The 13,446-nt window shown below is 34.8% G+C and overlaps 1 protein-coding gene across 9 annotated transcripts in view; it reads left to right on the top strand.

Moving 5' to 3' along the window:
• The window catches only part of Con (leucine rich repeat protein connectin), a 154,529-nt gene extending 141,086 nt beyond the window's left edge, over window positions 1-13,443 (top strand). For all 9 annotated transcript variants that reach the window (XM_089075525.1, XM_089075526.1, XM_089075534.1 and 6 more), the window contains 5 exons: window positions 3,514-4,088; window positions 4,376-4,869; window positions 5,847-6,023; window positions 6,484-6,605; window positions 7,165-13,443. In XM_089075525.1, coding sequence (XP_088931651.1) covers window positions 3,514-4,088; window positions 4,376-4,869; window positions 5,847-6,023; window positions 6,484-6,605; window positions 7,165-7,407 — 1,611 coding nt within the window. In that variant the 3' untranslated portion in view covers window positions 7,408-13,443. The remainder of the gene's footprint in view (window positions 1-3,513; window positions 4,089-4,375; window positions 4,870-5,846; window positions 6,024-6,483; window positions 6,606-7,164) is intronic.
• The last annotated feature ends 3 nt before the right edge of the window (window positions 13,444-13,446 follow it).

The following is a 13,446-nucleotide window of genomic DNA, read 5'->3' as shown; positions in this document are numbered from 1 at the left end:
AGTACGAAACAAAGCGGCGGCGGCGGCGGCGGCGGCGGCGGTGGCGGCGATGGCGGCTATCGCGCGGGTTCACCAAGTATTACGAGTATCCCAAGTGTGCTGTTTAAAAACTTTCGCGTATTATCTGCATATGTTGCATCCACCATATCCACATCGCGGCGGATCGGCTGTAACGGCTGCGCGTCCACCGCGATTATATTCGCCAGCTCTGTGATTTATCTCGTCGCGCAAAATGTGCGTTCTAATCTAAGAGAGAAAATAAAAATATCCCTGAAGAGGAGAAATATTGAAAATCCTATCAAAGAGAGAAAGAGAGAGAGAGAGAGAGAGGATGATATGTACATGCCGAAGATTCGTGACGAATAATATTTAATAATATTTAATTTCACGTCCACTCTTATTTGAAAAATTCTAATAAAGCGTATTATAATAATAATAACTTTGGTTTTAATTAATTTTCACTTTTATTTGACAGATATTTTATTGAAGGGTCGATTTGCATCGGATTAATTGATGCGCGTATAATTAAATATCACGAAACAAGATACTCCACCTTTTGTTTTTATCCCCTCTGTATTGGGCAAATTTCGCTGTTGAGTAATTTAAATAGAATCAGCGCTGCCGTTATGCAAACGGGCGTTTTCGCCCCGCGGGTAAATGTAACCGACGAATAAATATGTTACTCATCTAGCGAACACCTTGGCATAACGAACGAGATAGTGGAGGAGGAGGAGGAGAGGGAGGAGGAGGAGAAGGAGGAGGAGGAGGAGGAGGAGAAGAAGTCCATCAGGAAAATTGAACAAAACTCAAATTGATCCGGAACTCGCGGATCCCCGTGGCTTTTCGTCGAAGCTTTCGCTCGCTGTTCCCGACAGTAATTAAATAAGCCGAGTTATACGGAGGAGGAAAGTTGGCGAAATTCGCGAACGCGCCCCGTGTACTCTAAAACCATCCGGCCTCTGAAAGTTTGTGAACAAACGTTATTGCACGACAAAGGCATCGCTATGCGATATCATCTGCCATCGTATTTATGAAATCTCACGTTTATCCTAGACGAGATTCTCGTTATTGGATTGTGGAAAGAGAGAAACGTGGGGGGAGCAGTATGTACATTTAACATTTTCATTTCATTTTCGTTCATATATATATATATTTATAAAAAAAAAAAACACACACACACACACACACACACACACACACACACACACATATGTAAAAAACAATTGAATAATATTATTATTGAAAGTTTTTAATTTCCGATATCCTTTTCACGAGTAATCTCTTGAGAAAATACAAGACTATTGAATTATTTAACTATTGAATTATTAGTGTCTACTCTTGAAATTAAAATAGGAGATTATCTATTATAATAATTAAACATAGTATAATCATAGTAAGTTTTCAATTTCCAATATTAAATAATCTCTTCGCGAGTAACCTTGTACAATACAAAATTATTAAATTGCTATTGGTATTTACTTTTGAAATTAAATTAGAAGTAAGATTTTATCATCTGCTTACGTTGTTAAAGTTTATTTTCCAAAGAGTTATTTCACTTGGAGTGGTTTATAATTTTAAGAAACGCTTGTGATATCCTTTTATTAAGAAAACAATGACTCCAGTTTAATCCAAGAATTTGTATAGAAAAAATAATGTACACTATAATCTAGATAAAAGATCTGCTTCGCTAGATCAAGGAAATCCTTTAATTTATGTGACGATAGTGGGTGGTTTTCCTCTCGCGGACTGAAGAGAAATTATTTTTTCTCCTTCCGTTGAGAAAATTTTTATCCATGCTGCTTTTCTCACCGGAGTTATTCATATGCTAGCGTTTATGAAGTTAAGAGTGAATTATTCTCCCAGCATTACTTTGTGCTTGCTAAAATCAATTTTTTGTAAACTTTGCAGTATTACTGAGGAATATTTGGAAATATGTATAACGTTTTTGAACGGATTACATTTACACATACGCGACAAAAATATTTATTTTTTTGATTTATTTATTTATATATTAACCTGAAACATTTTATTAAAACTAAATTTATATATAAAATTGTGAATATTGATGAAATATCTGAAATAGAAAAATACGGCATTACACGATAATATGGTACGAGATGTAATAAAGCATAATACAGCATAATTAATGTAGCAGCAAGGTTCATGTAATAGTCATTCGTTAAAACACGAGTTAATAAACTTGATGTTTAACAAGAAGTACATAGAAAAATCTTGTATATTTTTTTAACTTTAAAAGAATCACAACGTGACATCTTCGCGAGATGACGTCTCAAAACCAATTTCAAGATATTCATTTATTTATAAACTAAAAGTTTTCGAGACAATCTTCTTCTTGCCTCTTCTTCGACCCAATTTACCCCATATCGATCGAGCACAATGAATTACAAATATCACAGCGGAACTCAGGGACGAGATATAGAGAAACGTAACGATGTAATATAATATTTGCAAGATTTTTTTATGCATTTTAAAACAAAATAAAAAAAAAAAAAAGAATAGACATTTTGTATCGATCAGGAGTATCTGCGCGTTGAAGTCCCTTCGTGTAGAGCTATTGTGCTACGTACTTGTTCGTATGAAAGAATAATATTCAACTAAAAAATTCTTATTTATCGGAGCTGCCGTCGATCGATGTGACAATGTGTCCATGTTCCTTCTATAGATGGAAGAGGAGAATGTTTTTCTCTAAAGAGCAGCCTCGTGATGGAGAAACGATATGCCGTTACGTATCGACGTGCTTGTAATGGAGCTGTCGAGCAAATTTTCTGTGATACAGAGCCGGAGGCGCGCGTTGTATCGCATCGACTTTAAATACAATGGAAATCGACCCTTATCGCCTCGTCGTCGCTTCGATGCCTCGTCGGCTGCTCATTATTCGCACTTAAATCCACCCTGAAGAGAACAGGAAGGAAGGAAGGACGAAGTGTATTATTCCTCTAAAGAAAGCTCCTCGAAAAGAAAAAGTGTACAAAAGAAATCTGTACATGCGTTGTTGTAAATCGTTGTAATCAACTCGAGAAATAATATGTGTTGATACTTGATATTAAAAATACCGAGGTCGGTATTTCTGATCGTTTTTTAGCTTTAAAATTTTTCCCGTATTAAAGAATTTTCAAATTTCTTTATCAATTATTCTCTATTCTAGTGGAACATCGAAGTCATGAAAATTCTAAAATATTATCCTCGATGAACGATTATTTCTGAATTTTTAATTTTAAACCTGCCTCGTGTTGAAGATAAAATTTTGAAATGTTTGAATTTTTTATCAATTACATCTCGACATCTATTTTGATGGAACATCGAGGTCGGGGAAATTTTTAAACTTTATCTTTGATATTACAAAAGGATATTAAACCGTAGCAATGTAGAAAACCGATCGCTCGATATTTCCAGTGTTAAATCTCCCGAAATAACACTTCATTATTTATCAATGGGTCTCTCGGTTGCGATACGCGCGATACTCAAGTGGAACTCTCAATTCTTCTATTTCAGGATCATAAAATGCGCCAATTTCCGTACAATTCCATCGTCCTCGGGCCGCTGCTGCTGCTGCTGCTGCTGGCATTCCTGTTCGCGTCGCCGAGCCTGGCGGTGTCGAAATCGCGCGGCAAAAAGAAAGTGCAAAAGGAGGAGCCCGTGGACATCTGCGACATCGACAAGTCCCCGGGGGAAGCGCCGATCTTCTGCTACTGCAACGCCAACAGATCGCAGAATGCCACCGAGGCCAATTGTTGGGTATTAAGCAAGTTCGAGCCCACCGATCCCACGTGGAGTTACTTCACGTCGCAGAGCCACCTCGAAAAACTGACGTTCACGGTGCGTCAGATCAACAGCCTCGACTTTGTGCCCACCGACTTGCTCCGCCGGATGAAAAATTTGCGCGTGATCGGATTCCAGTATGCGAGGCTTCTCGAGATCTTCGAGCGCACCTTCAGCAACTTCAGCGATATAACCGACATCAATCTCAGCCGCAATACGATCGGCGTTCTTCACAAGCACGCCTTCGAGAACATGCGCAGTCTCACTGTCATCAATCTCGACGATAATCGCATTTCCGAGATTAACAGGTACGGGATAACCGGGACGGCTTATCTACTCCGCTTAGATTAGCCGTCCGGTAAACGGCTGTTATAACTTCTTAATCGAGTTCAAATTTTATTCGCTCTCTCTCGCTAATTTTTTTTTTTTTATTCTCATCGGTATTCATTTCGCGCGCGCGCGCGAGATTTCCACCACTCGTGCTGAATGAAATTAATAGCGTGAGCGAGCGATGAAAGATTTTTTTCCGATCTGACCGGCAAATGGCGATGGATTTTTTGCGGGGGGACGATTTTGGGAATAACTGCTTTTACAGAGACACGTTCGTCAGTCTGCCGAGTTTGCGCAAGCTGTACCTGAATCGCAACAACATCAGCACCGTCCACGACAAGGCGTTCAAACTGCTCGGCTCGCTGCAGGAACTCGAGCTGAGCGGCAACCAGATCACCGTCATCACCCGCGACAGTTTCCACGGTCTGCACAGTCTACTGCGTTTGGATCTACGCGGCAATCAAATCACCATGCTCGGCGATCGTAGCTTCGTCGAGATGCCGGAGCTGGCCGAGCTCCAGCTCGATCAAAATCAGATCAAGTATATATCCGACAGAGCGTTCGACGGCATGGGCAACCTCCGGAAGTTGCAGCTCAGCGAAAATCAGCTGGTGTCGCTGCAGCCGCATTTCTTGGCTGGCGCGTCCAAAATTTACTTCCTAGACCTGAGAATGAACGCGCTGAAGACCGTGACCTTCGACAACGTTAAACCGATCGTGAGGAATTTGTACGACAGCAACGGCTACTTGTACCTGTCAAGTAAGCTACTTCGATCATCATTTTTGGTTCAGAATTTCTGAAATGAACATATGCATTCGCATCTGCGAGGAAATTCTGCGAGAAAAATTGTATGGAGAATTGTCGAATTATTTAATTTTTTGGAGTCGGAGAATATTTTTAAATAAACGTTTTATTAAGGATATATTATATCTATTTTTATTTATAATGAAAAAAATTATGAGAAGATTATAAATCATTCTAGATTGCATTTGAAGGTAAAATAAAAAGTTTTGTAATAATAAGTTTCGGACTTGAATGAACTGAATTAAAAATTATTTAAATAAATAAGTAAAGGTATAGTGGAAACGTAATTGAAAAATGATGACAAAAATTTCAATATTTTGTATAAGTATTTTATGTATTCAAGATTATTTATATGTAAAATTTCATTACGATGCAGAGATTAGTTGTTCTATAAATAAATTAATTTTTGTGAAAAGTATAAACGAAACAATGATGGTACAGATAAAATTTTATTTTTATTTAGAGCACAGCTAATCTCTGCATCGTAATGAAACTTTACGTAAATAATATCTCAAGTATTTAAAATACGTATATAAAAAAATTAAAATTTCACTAGAGCACGCTTTTACTTGTTCATTAAAATAATTCTAAATTCTAAGCCATCGCTAAACTCCTTTTGTATTGTTTTTAAATACGCTTTAGAATAATTTGTAAGTTTTTCATTGTAAATATAAAAAAAAAAATATATATATATATAATACATCCTCAAATATATCTTCCTAAATAAATTTGAATTCAAGATCACATAATTGAAAATATTTATAATAGCCAAAATCGACAAAAGAGAATTATTCAAAATTCAAAATACAGTACACAATAGAATACAGTACGGAATGGAATATTATATCGCCTGTGGTAGATTGAGGCGATGTTGTTCGCGATCAAAGTAACGAGATCGACTGATCAAAGCGCATCGTCGTATCTGCGTGCAGGGAACAATCTGATCTGCGACTGCAAGCTCGCGTGGATCTGGGGCCTGCGGAACGAGACGAAGAACCCGAAACTACAGGGTGCCCTGGAGGAGCTGACTTGCTTCCTTGAGAGCAATAATGCATCGCAGAAGATCAACAGCGAAGACCCAGGGAGAAATCAGCCACACGAGATGCGCGGTAAGTTTTGCTTTACGCGCGAGCGCGTGCGCGTGCGGATTGCCTTTCGGCGAAATTTATCTCGGCTTTGTGTCAAAAAGACAGAATGCAATGTTTACCCCGCCTAGAGGAGTATTCAGGGATATTCTATCTGCCATATAAAGTATAGGGCACAGAATATAATTTTTATGCACTATATTCACTAATAAAAGTTAAAAACGAAATAATCACTTCCTTTCACCATGTGTGTGGTGGATTTGTTTTATATTGTCTTATAACAAATAAGATAAGAGATATTTAAACCGTACAATGAATATTTTTCATTTATGAAAATATTTTACAATTAATTATATTAATTATGAGGGAAAATATTATAAGGGAGAACAAAATTCTAAAGAGAGAAGGAAGAGGGACACGAAGTCTCGTCATGTATCTCTTATTTTTTTTAAAACAGAATAGTATTGTCTTGTATGTTGTACAGAGGAATATTACGACGACAACTCAAGGGATGACGATAATAACGAAGACGACGTTGATGATAACAACGGTGATTATTATGACGATTCTGACGATGAGAATTCGTTGTCAAATTCTCACAGCAAGGTAAGACGTCTGCGTATGATCTTTTCGTAGATTGCACACATAAATCCGATGGTTTTTAAAATTTACGATAATAATTGTTTCGTTGGATCTCAATTTCATTCAAATTTGTTAAAATAAGAATTATTAGACGATCAAAACGCTATTTATGTCGTTAGAGAATATTGTTCATCCGGAAGCTGGACTTATTGTTAGATCTTTAACTTCTTTACTTTTTGAATTTTTTAATAAAAAAATAATTAGGATATAGAAGATCAATGCGCGAAAGTTATAAACAAAATTAACTGTTTAATTTAGAAATATAATTGTATTTGCAATGAACAGTTTTATATATCCGGAATAAAAATATTAAAGGAAAAGAGATTATTGAAATTTTTTTGCATGTTGCGCTAACTTAATTAGTTTTTGCATCAGATATACAAAGATATTACAGATTTACAGATATTACAGATATTACAGATATATAAAAATATATTACGAGATTTAGCTTCAATTTGAAATGTTACGATCTTCTTGATTGATCGCGTGATGTTATGTAGGACACTCTGATTTTGATTCGCAGACCGACTATGATAGGAGATGCTGTAGGAAGCATCTTTTTGATTTGAAGCCAGACGATCTGCCATGCCCGGAGCTTTCGCGCGAGGATTTGATGGCATCTGAACAGCCATCCAGCCGCCATGAAAACGCCCGCGTGGGCTCTTCCGGGTCCAGCTGGTTTAGCTCTGGCACGACCTCGGTCCAGGCCGGTCAGTCCGTCCTCCTTGCTTCATTTCTGTTGCTATCTATACCTTTTTTCACGTAGAAGCGGTTAAGTGTTCGAAAATAAAGCGATATAAACGCCATCGGCGTCCCGATATTGCTCGAGTGAACGAATGGAAAATCGTACACATAAACGGAAACGGGACGTGAAAGTGTATGTTTATGCGTGTGTGTGTGTGCGCGCGCGCGCGCGCGCGTGTGTGTGTGTGTGTGTGTGTGGGCGTGCGCACTCTTACGTAGGAAGCTAACTGGACAAACCTACTCGAGACGTACCTTTGAAGCTCCCCGAAACGCTTTACCTAACGTTTAACGTTTATTGCATCAAGTCCCCCTTAAAAGGTTTCCGAGTCTTAAAAAACGCGGCACGGATGTGACCGCGCGCGTATCGATGATACACAGCGACGGACCAAATCGCGATCGTTTATTCGAGCACGCGGCCGCGTTTGCATGCCGTTTTTCTAAACGCCGAATGATTCCTGTTTTGTTTTCTTCTTTTTTTTTTTTTTTTTTTTTTTTAAACTAGATATTACAATTTACAAATGTAAATGCGAGTAACCAACACTTGCGTGTATTTTTTTAGAAAGGATTATTTTCATCCTTTTTTTTTTTTTTGGTTTTGTCTTGTCTCGATCATTTGAATCATTTTTTTTTTTGAAAAAATTTTTTTTTTTTTTTTAATTTTTTTGAATCTCGTGCACCCGAAATGATAATATAAAAACGTTTTCCATTATTTGAAATATGTTATCGCGCGTGAGGTTTAACGGGCCAACTAATGAGATGCAACGCGCGCTACGTTCGCGATAATTCATGCGTTCGCTGTGTTTTCAGCGTAAGCCAGAACGCTGAAGGTAGTATGAAAATGACAAGGTTACACATAGCATTTTATTTTACATAATATCGATCGAGTGGGGGGGGGCCCTCCCCCCAAACACGCTCCCTTACTGTACGTCGTTCCCGTATTTGTACAGTATATACGCGTAGATTTACCGTATGTATTATAAGAATACCAAAAAAAAACGTATCGCGCACACTGCCATTTCTCGTTAGCTATTTCGCTTGCGTAACTACCAACTATTTAGATCATAGTTCACTGTATTCAGCTAATTTTGATCGAGACGATGGGTCCAGGAATGACAGCTCCGAATACCGATATTACTATATAAAATTAAAGTACTGCCATATAATGTAGAATAAATATTTAAAGAAGGGAGTCTAAAAATGGCCAATTTTGGCCGTGAATGGCACCTTTAAAACTTATATAGTTATCATTTTGAAAGTTCATACATTCATAAAGGAAGCTTATTTATCCAAGAGAGTCTTGGAAAACCTTCCAAAAATAATAAAATAGATTTCATACATATACATTCAAAACTAATTACACTTAACTTATTTTAATACTTTAAATACTAGAAGAATGCACTACTAGGAAGATCCGCAATCTACACACACACACACATACACACATACACTAATATATTATTGTAACATGTATTAAATGTAATCACTTTTAAAATCTATCATCGTTCATTAGAAACAAAATGAGTCTTTTACAAATTTTAAAGATGTCCGTTCACGATGAGTATTGGTCAATATTTTTAGACTCCCACCTTTGTTAGAGAAATTAATTTTCTGAATTATTCAATTCTGACTTGAATAACAATATTTGCCCCTTTTCTTCATTAGTTCTAGTTTTAAGGATAATTAAAAGCTTTTGATATAAATATATTTTTTTTATTACTTTTACGTGCCTTTCATATTTATTCTATAGTCGTGAAATATTAAATATTGCACACTGCCAGTTCCGCTCGCTCAATTTTACGAATGATTTTAAAATGTCGACATACGTACATTTACGTGTTTTACTACTATTTTTCGACTTTTGTAATCTCTCACATAATAGAAATAAAACATTTAATAATGCGCGTTGTCATTTTTTTTGTTAAATACTTCATCCGAGCGAACGGTTGAATCTTCATATTCTTAATACACCTATTCTCTTCACTTCCATATTTATTGTGACTGTAAAACACTTTTAAAGAATACTTCCGTATTCCGAACTTCTATCTCTACGCTGTGCATATATAATGCTAATAATTCATATTCGCTCGCTATGAGCACTTGACGGTAAACAAAGTGAGAAAGCACGAGTGAAAGACAGAAATTGCCGTAGGGAGGTATTCGCGTTTTCCTAATAAAAATAAAAATTTCTTATTTGTACATATATGAATATTATACTCGCCTATAAACAAAACCAAGAAAATCATAAACAGACGGAGCATGAGATGCGAGTTTCTCGACGAACGCGTAAAAAAGGAAGAAATACTGGTGGTGGTTTTTTTTTTTTTTTTTTTTTTTTTTTTTTTTTTTTTTTTTTTAACTGATCTCTTTCTGATGGAAGAAAACGAAAGTAGCCAGAATTCCTGAGCGTTCTATCACCCATGAAATGCCAACGCGCAGACGCAAATGAAAGAAAAGGAGATTTTGCAATTATTCCTCCATTCATTTATTTAAATTTTCCTTTCGAAATGTTATCGGCATTATGACTGGAAGTTGTTCGATCTATTTACGTCATACCTGACGAAAGATATAATTACGCGTTTTTATTTACAACTTCATTCGATAGTAGCGCGACAGACACAGCGACACTTTTATCCCGCGCATGTGCCATTGAAATTAATTAGGAACTTAGGAGGAATATTAAAAAATGGGGAGATTGTTTAAGCCCGATGTGTTCAGAATACGAAGATTTGACTGTATTTCTAAACAGATTTTTATCCGTTTGATATATTTTTAACGCTAAGTCGATAGCGATCGTTGATCATCTATGATGGATGACTGGCGTTGGATTCTTGTAGGCTTGATTACCTAGAATATCAAGAATATTAAGAATTGATATTGATGTACAAGTTAAAAAAAAAAAAAAGAAAATTTAATGGAAGGCGCGGTACTACAAAAACACATCAAGAATTGATATGGTTAAAGTATAGTTGAAGAAAAATTATGAAGGACACGATTATGATCGTAGAATATTAGAATTTAATATTACTTATTTCGAAATGCTTATCGACTAAAATTATTAAAGAAAGAAAATTGAATGAGTAGAGTATGAAAATGCATGAATCACGCTAATCACATTTTTAAAAAAATTTCAAAATTCCACATTTTCTTCTTTATTTTAGTATACATTTCATATTTAAAAAACGAATATGAAATACGAATAAATGCTTACGTCAGTTAAAAAATCGTTTCTAAAAGAGCTCGGTAATAAACATGTTTTGTAACAATCATCCATAAAACAAAATCTGGTATTTCTGTAATGCGATTATTTTTTTATACGTGACATGTATTGTTGACTGTGCCATGATATTAATTTAATTTTATAAAAGCGGCAACTCATGTGCGTTTTATAATGATTGATTCAATTGTAAACGAGATGATTTAATGTATTTTATTTATCCACGTGTGCATAATTGATATTGTACCTCTAATGCGAGAAATATATACTTCTTATCCTACTAGAAATATATTTCTTGGCATATGTGAAATGAGACTGAAAACAAAAAGCTTTTCGAGCACTAAGCGTTTTTTATTATTATTCTTACAAGATAATAATCGTGATGTTTTTGCGCGATATTTAGCGAGCAATTTCACAACGATTACGTCTACGACGATCTGTTTGTTTGAGATGCACTTTCTTGCGCTTTTTGCGTAAAAAAATTTCAAATGGACTCATATTTTAATCTTTGGATGGGAGAGGAAAAAAAAAGAAGGGTGAAACTATATATAGATGTGGAAAGCGCAACTGGAGCGAACAGACGTAATTTGCAACAATCAATTAGTAAAGAAACGCACGATATGGATAACGTGAAACATAGCCTACCCCTAACGGAACAATGATAAAGAGAGAAATTATTAAATGTTGAGGTGTTGTTTGTCATAGTATATGCGTTGCCATAGTATCGTGATAATGTTTATATAATATATGAAACGTCATTTCGCAAAACGGCGTCGTAGGAAACGCAAGAAAGTCGATTTTCAGAAGCTCTCAAGACGGTAACTACTTTAAAGCTTAATTTAAAATAATCTAATTTAAATAAAATCCATCATCACCGGTGAGCTAAAGATATAATTTACAGCTATTTTTAATCTAAAAATGTATTTCCCTCACAGTTTAAACGGAAAATCTAATAACGATTAAATTATTTTTTTTTTTTTTTTTTTAAAGAACAACTTCATATGACATATGAAATTTAGTATTTGCTTTTATATCTATTATATTTATTTGCTTTTATATCTAAAGTTCTTTATTATTTAAATATTTCAAGAATAAATGGTAATAGAATTTAAATTTGAATTTTATCCTTTTTATTGAAAAATATAAAAAAGTTTTTCTTTCATATTAACATATTTTTAAATTTTATTTGTAACTCGCATTGCAACTGAGTTTTATAAATAAATAAAAATTTTATAAAATAAATAATGGAAATGATAGAGATAAATCCAAATTTAAGAGAGCGAACTAAATCTGTCTACTAAAAGATGTAAAGTATTAAGAGACATAAAATTATTCTTTTTTTATATAATTTGAACGCAATCTATTTTACTGTTGCTGTATACATATACATTATACAGCATTATAAGCAAATATAAAAGATCTCTTGTTTTAAAAAAAGCTTTTTACTTGTTTATAATTTATTTATGTAGCTGCTAGACTTATCCATACAATCCGTTATATTCATTTTTACATTACTACGATTTAAATTCATGTTAAATTTTGTAAAACTACAGTGCAATAAAAAATATATATATATATATAATATATATAAAAATTTATACTTATCACGGTAATGCAAGCGTTATTTTTTTCTGTCGATTTTTTTTATAACAAATCGTCGGTGACATTCTTGCTGTTCGCTCGATGCCATAGTGCGGCACGACAGCCTGTTGTCGATTGAAAAAAAAAAAAAAAAAAGTGTGCGTATAAATTAAAGTGTTCCGGGGTACTGCGTGCGCCACACGTTATTGAGTCGTTCATAGGAATACAAAATTAAGTCACAATAAATGAACACCAGAGTTTAGAGCCAGAAATTTCCAACGAAACGAGATATTAATCGATTTCCCTTTATTTTTTTCGTTATTGAAGCGAATGTGGTCTGTGGCGAGATATATATACATATATCTGAGGAATTAATAATAGCTCTATAGATGATTTCAAAAGCAAACGAGTGATAAGCAAGATTTATTGGAAGGAATTTAAGAAAAAAGATCCCGATCATATAAGGCATTTAACTCATAGATACCAAAGATAAGAAAAAAAATTTGGTGTTAGCTGTTAGGAAATCTCTCTCGTACACAATTTATGATCCGCCTCTGATCGCACTAAGTAAAGTAAATAAACTAAATAATTATTAAAAGTGATAAGCGAATGAACGAATACATTATCAATTTCAAGTCACTGTAAGCCAAAATAAAGTGGGGGACCCCGTGAATTTTCATAGGGTTCGCTTCTTCCTCTTTCTCTTTCTCGCTCTATCTCTCTCACTTTCATTCTCTTATTTATTCCATTGGTATTAAATAAATCTAATGAACGAGGAAAGAGAAATTATTATAAAATTAAGCGCTGATCGGCTAATATTGATTACAAATTCAATTAGAAGATCAGTAATTACGGTAGATAGCGAAATAATTTGCCAATTCTATTTTCCATAATCCATTCTGTAAGTTTCTCGCTTCGTCTTTGCCTTTCGAGTTTCGATATGATTTGCTATGTGAAACGACTATGCTATGTTCTTTCGAGTAAATCTCTCAAGGCGGCTGAATTTTCTCTAATTCGACGTATAGACATACATTTTTGACATACATGTTTGCGTGCGTTTAATAATATACATGAAGATATTTCTTGGGAGAATGCAATGATTTTTCATGTATGTACAATTAATTTAAGCTCTTCTAGTAAACGCAACTATAATAAATTAGGTTTAGTCTACTTATTTAGGATTTAAGCCGTCAAGCTATGATATGTATTATATGTTTTTTTGTAAGATTTAACAATAATCAGAAATAAATCGTCGAAAAGGAAGGA

This window comes from Pogonomyrmex barbatus, unplaced genomic scaffold, assembly GCF_055798465.1.
Source record: "Pogonomyrmex barbatus isolate J1 unplaced genomic scaffold, ASM5579846v1 scaffold19, whole genome shotgun sequence".
NCBI lineage: Eukaryota > Metazoa > Arthropoda > Insecta > Hymenoptera > Formicidae > Pogonomyrmex > Pogonomyrmex barbatus.
This window is presented reverse-complemented; position numbering and strand designations above follow the sequence as displayed.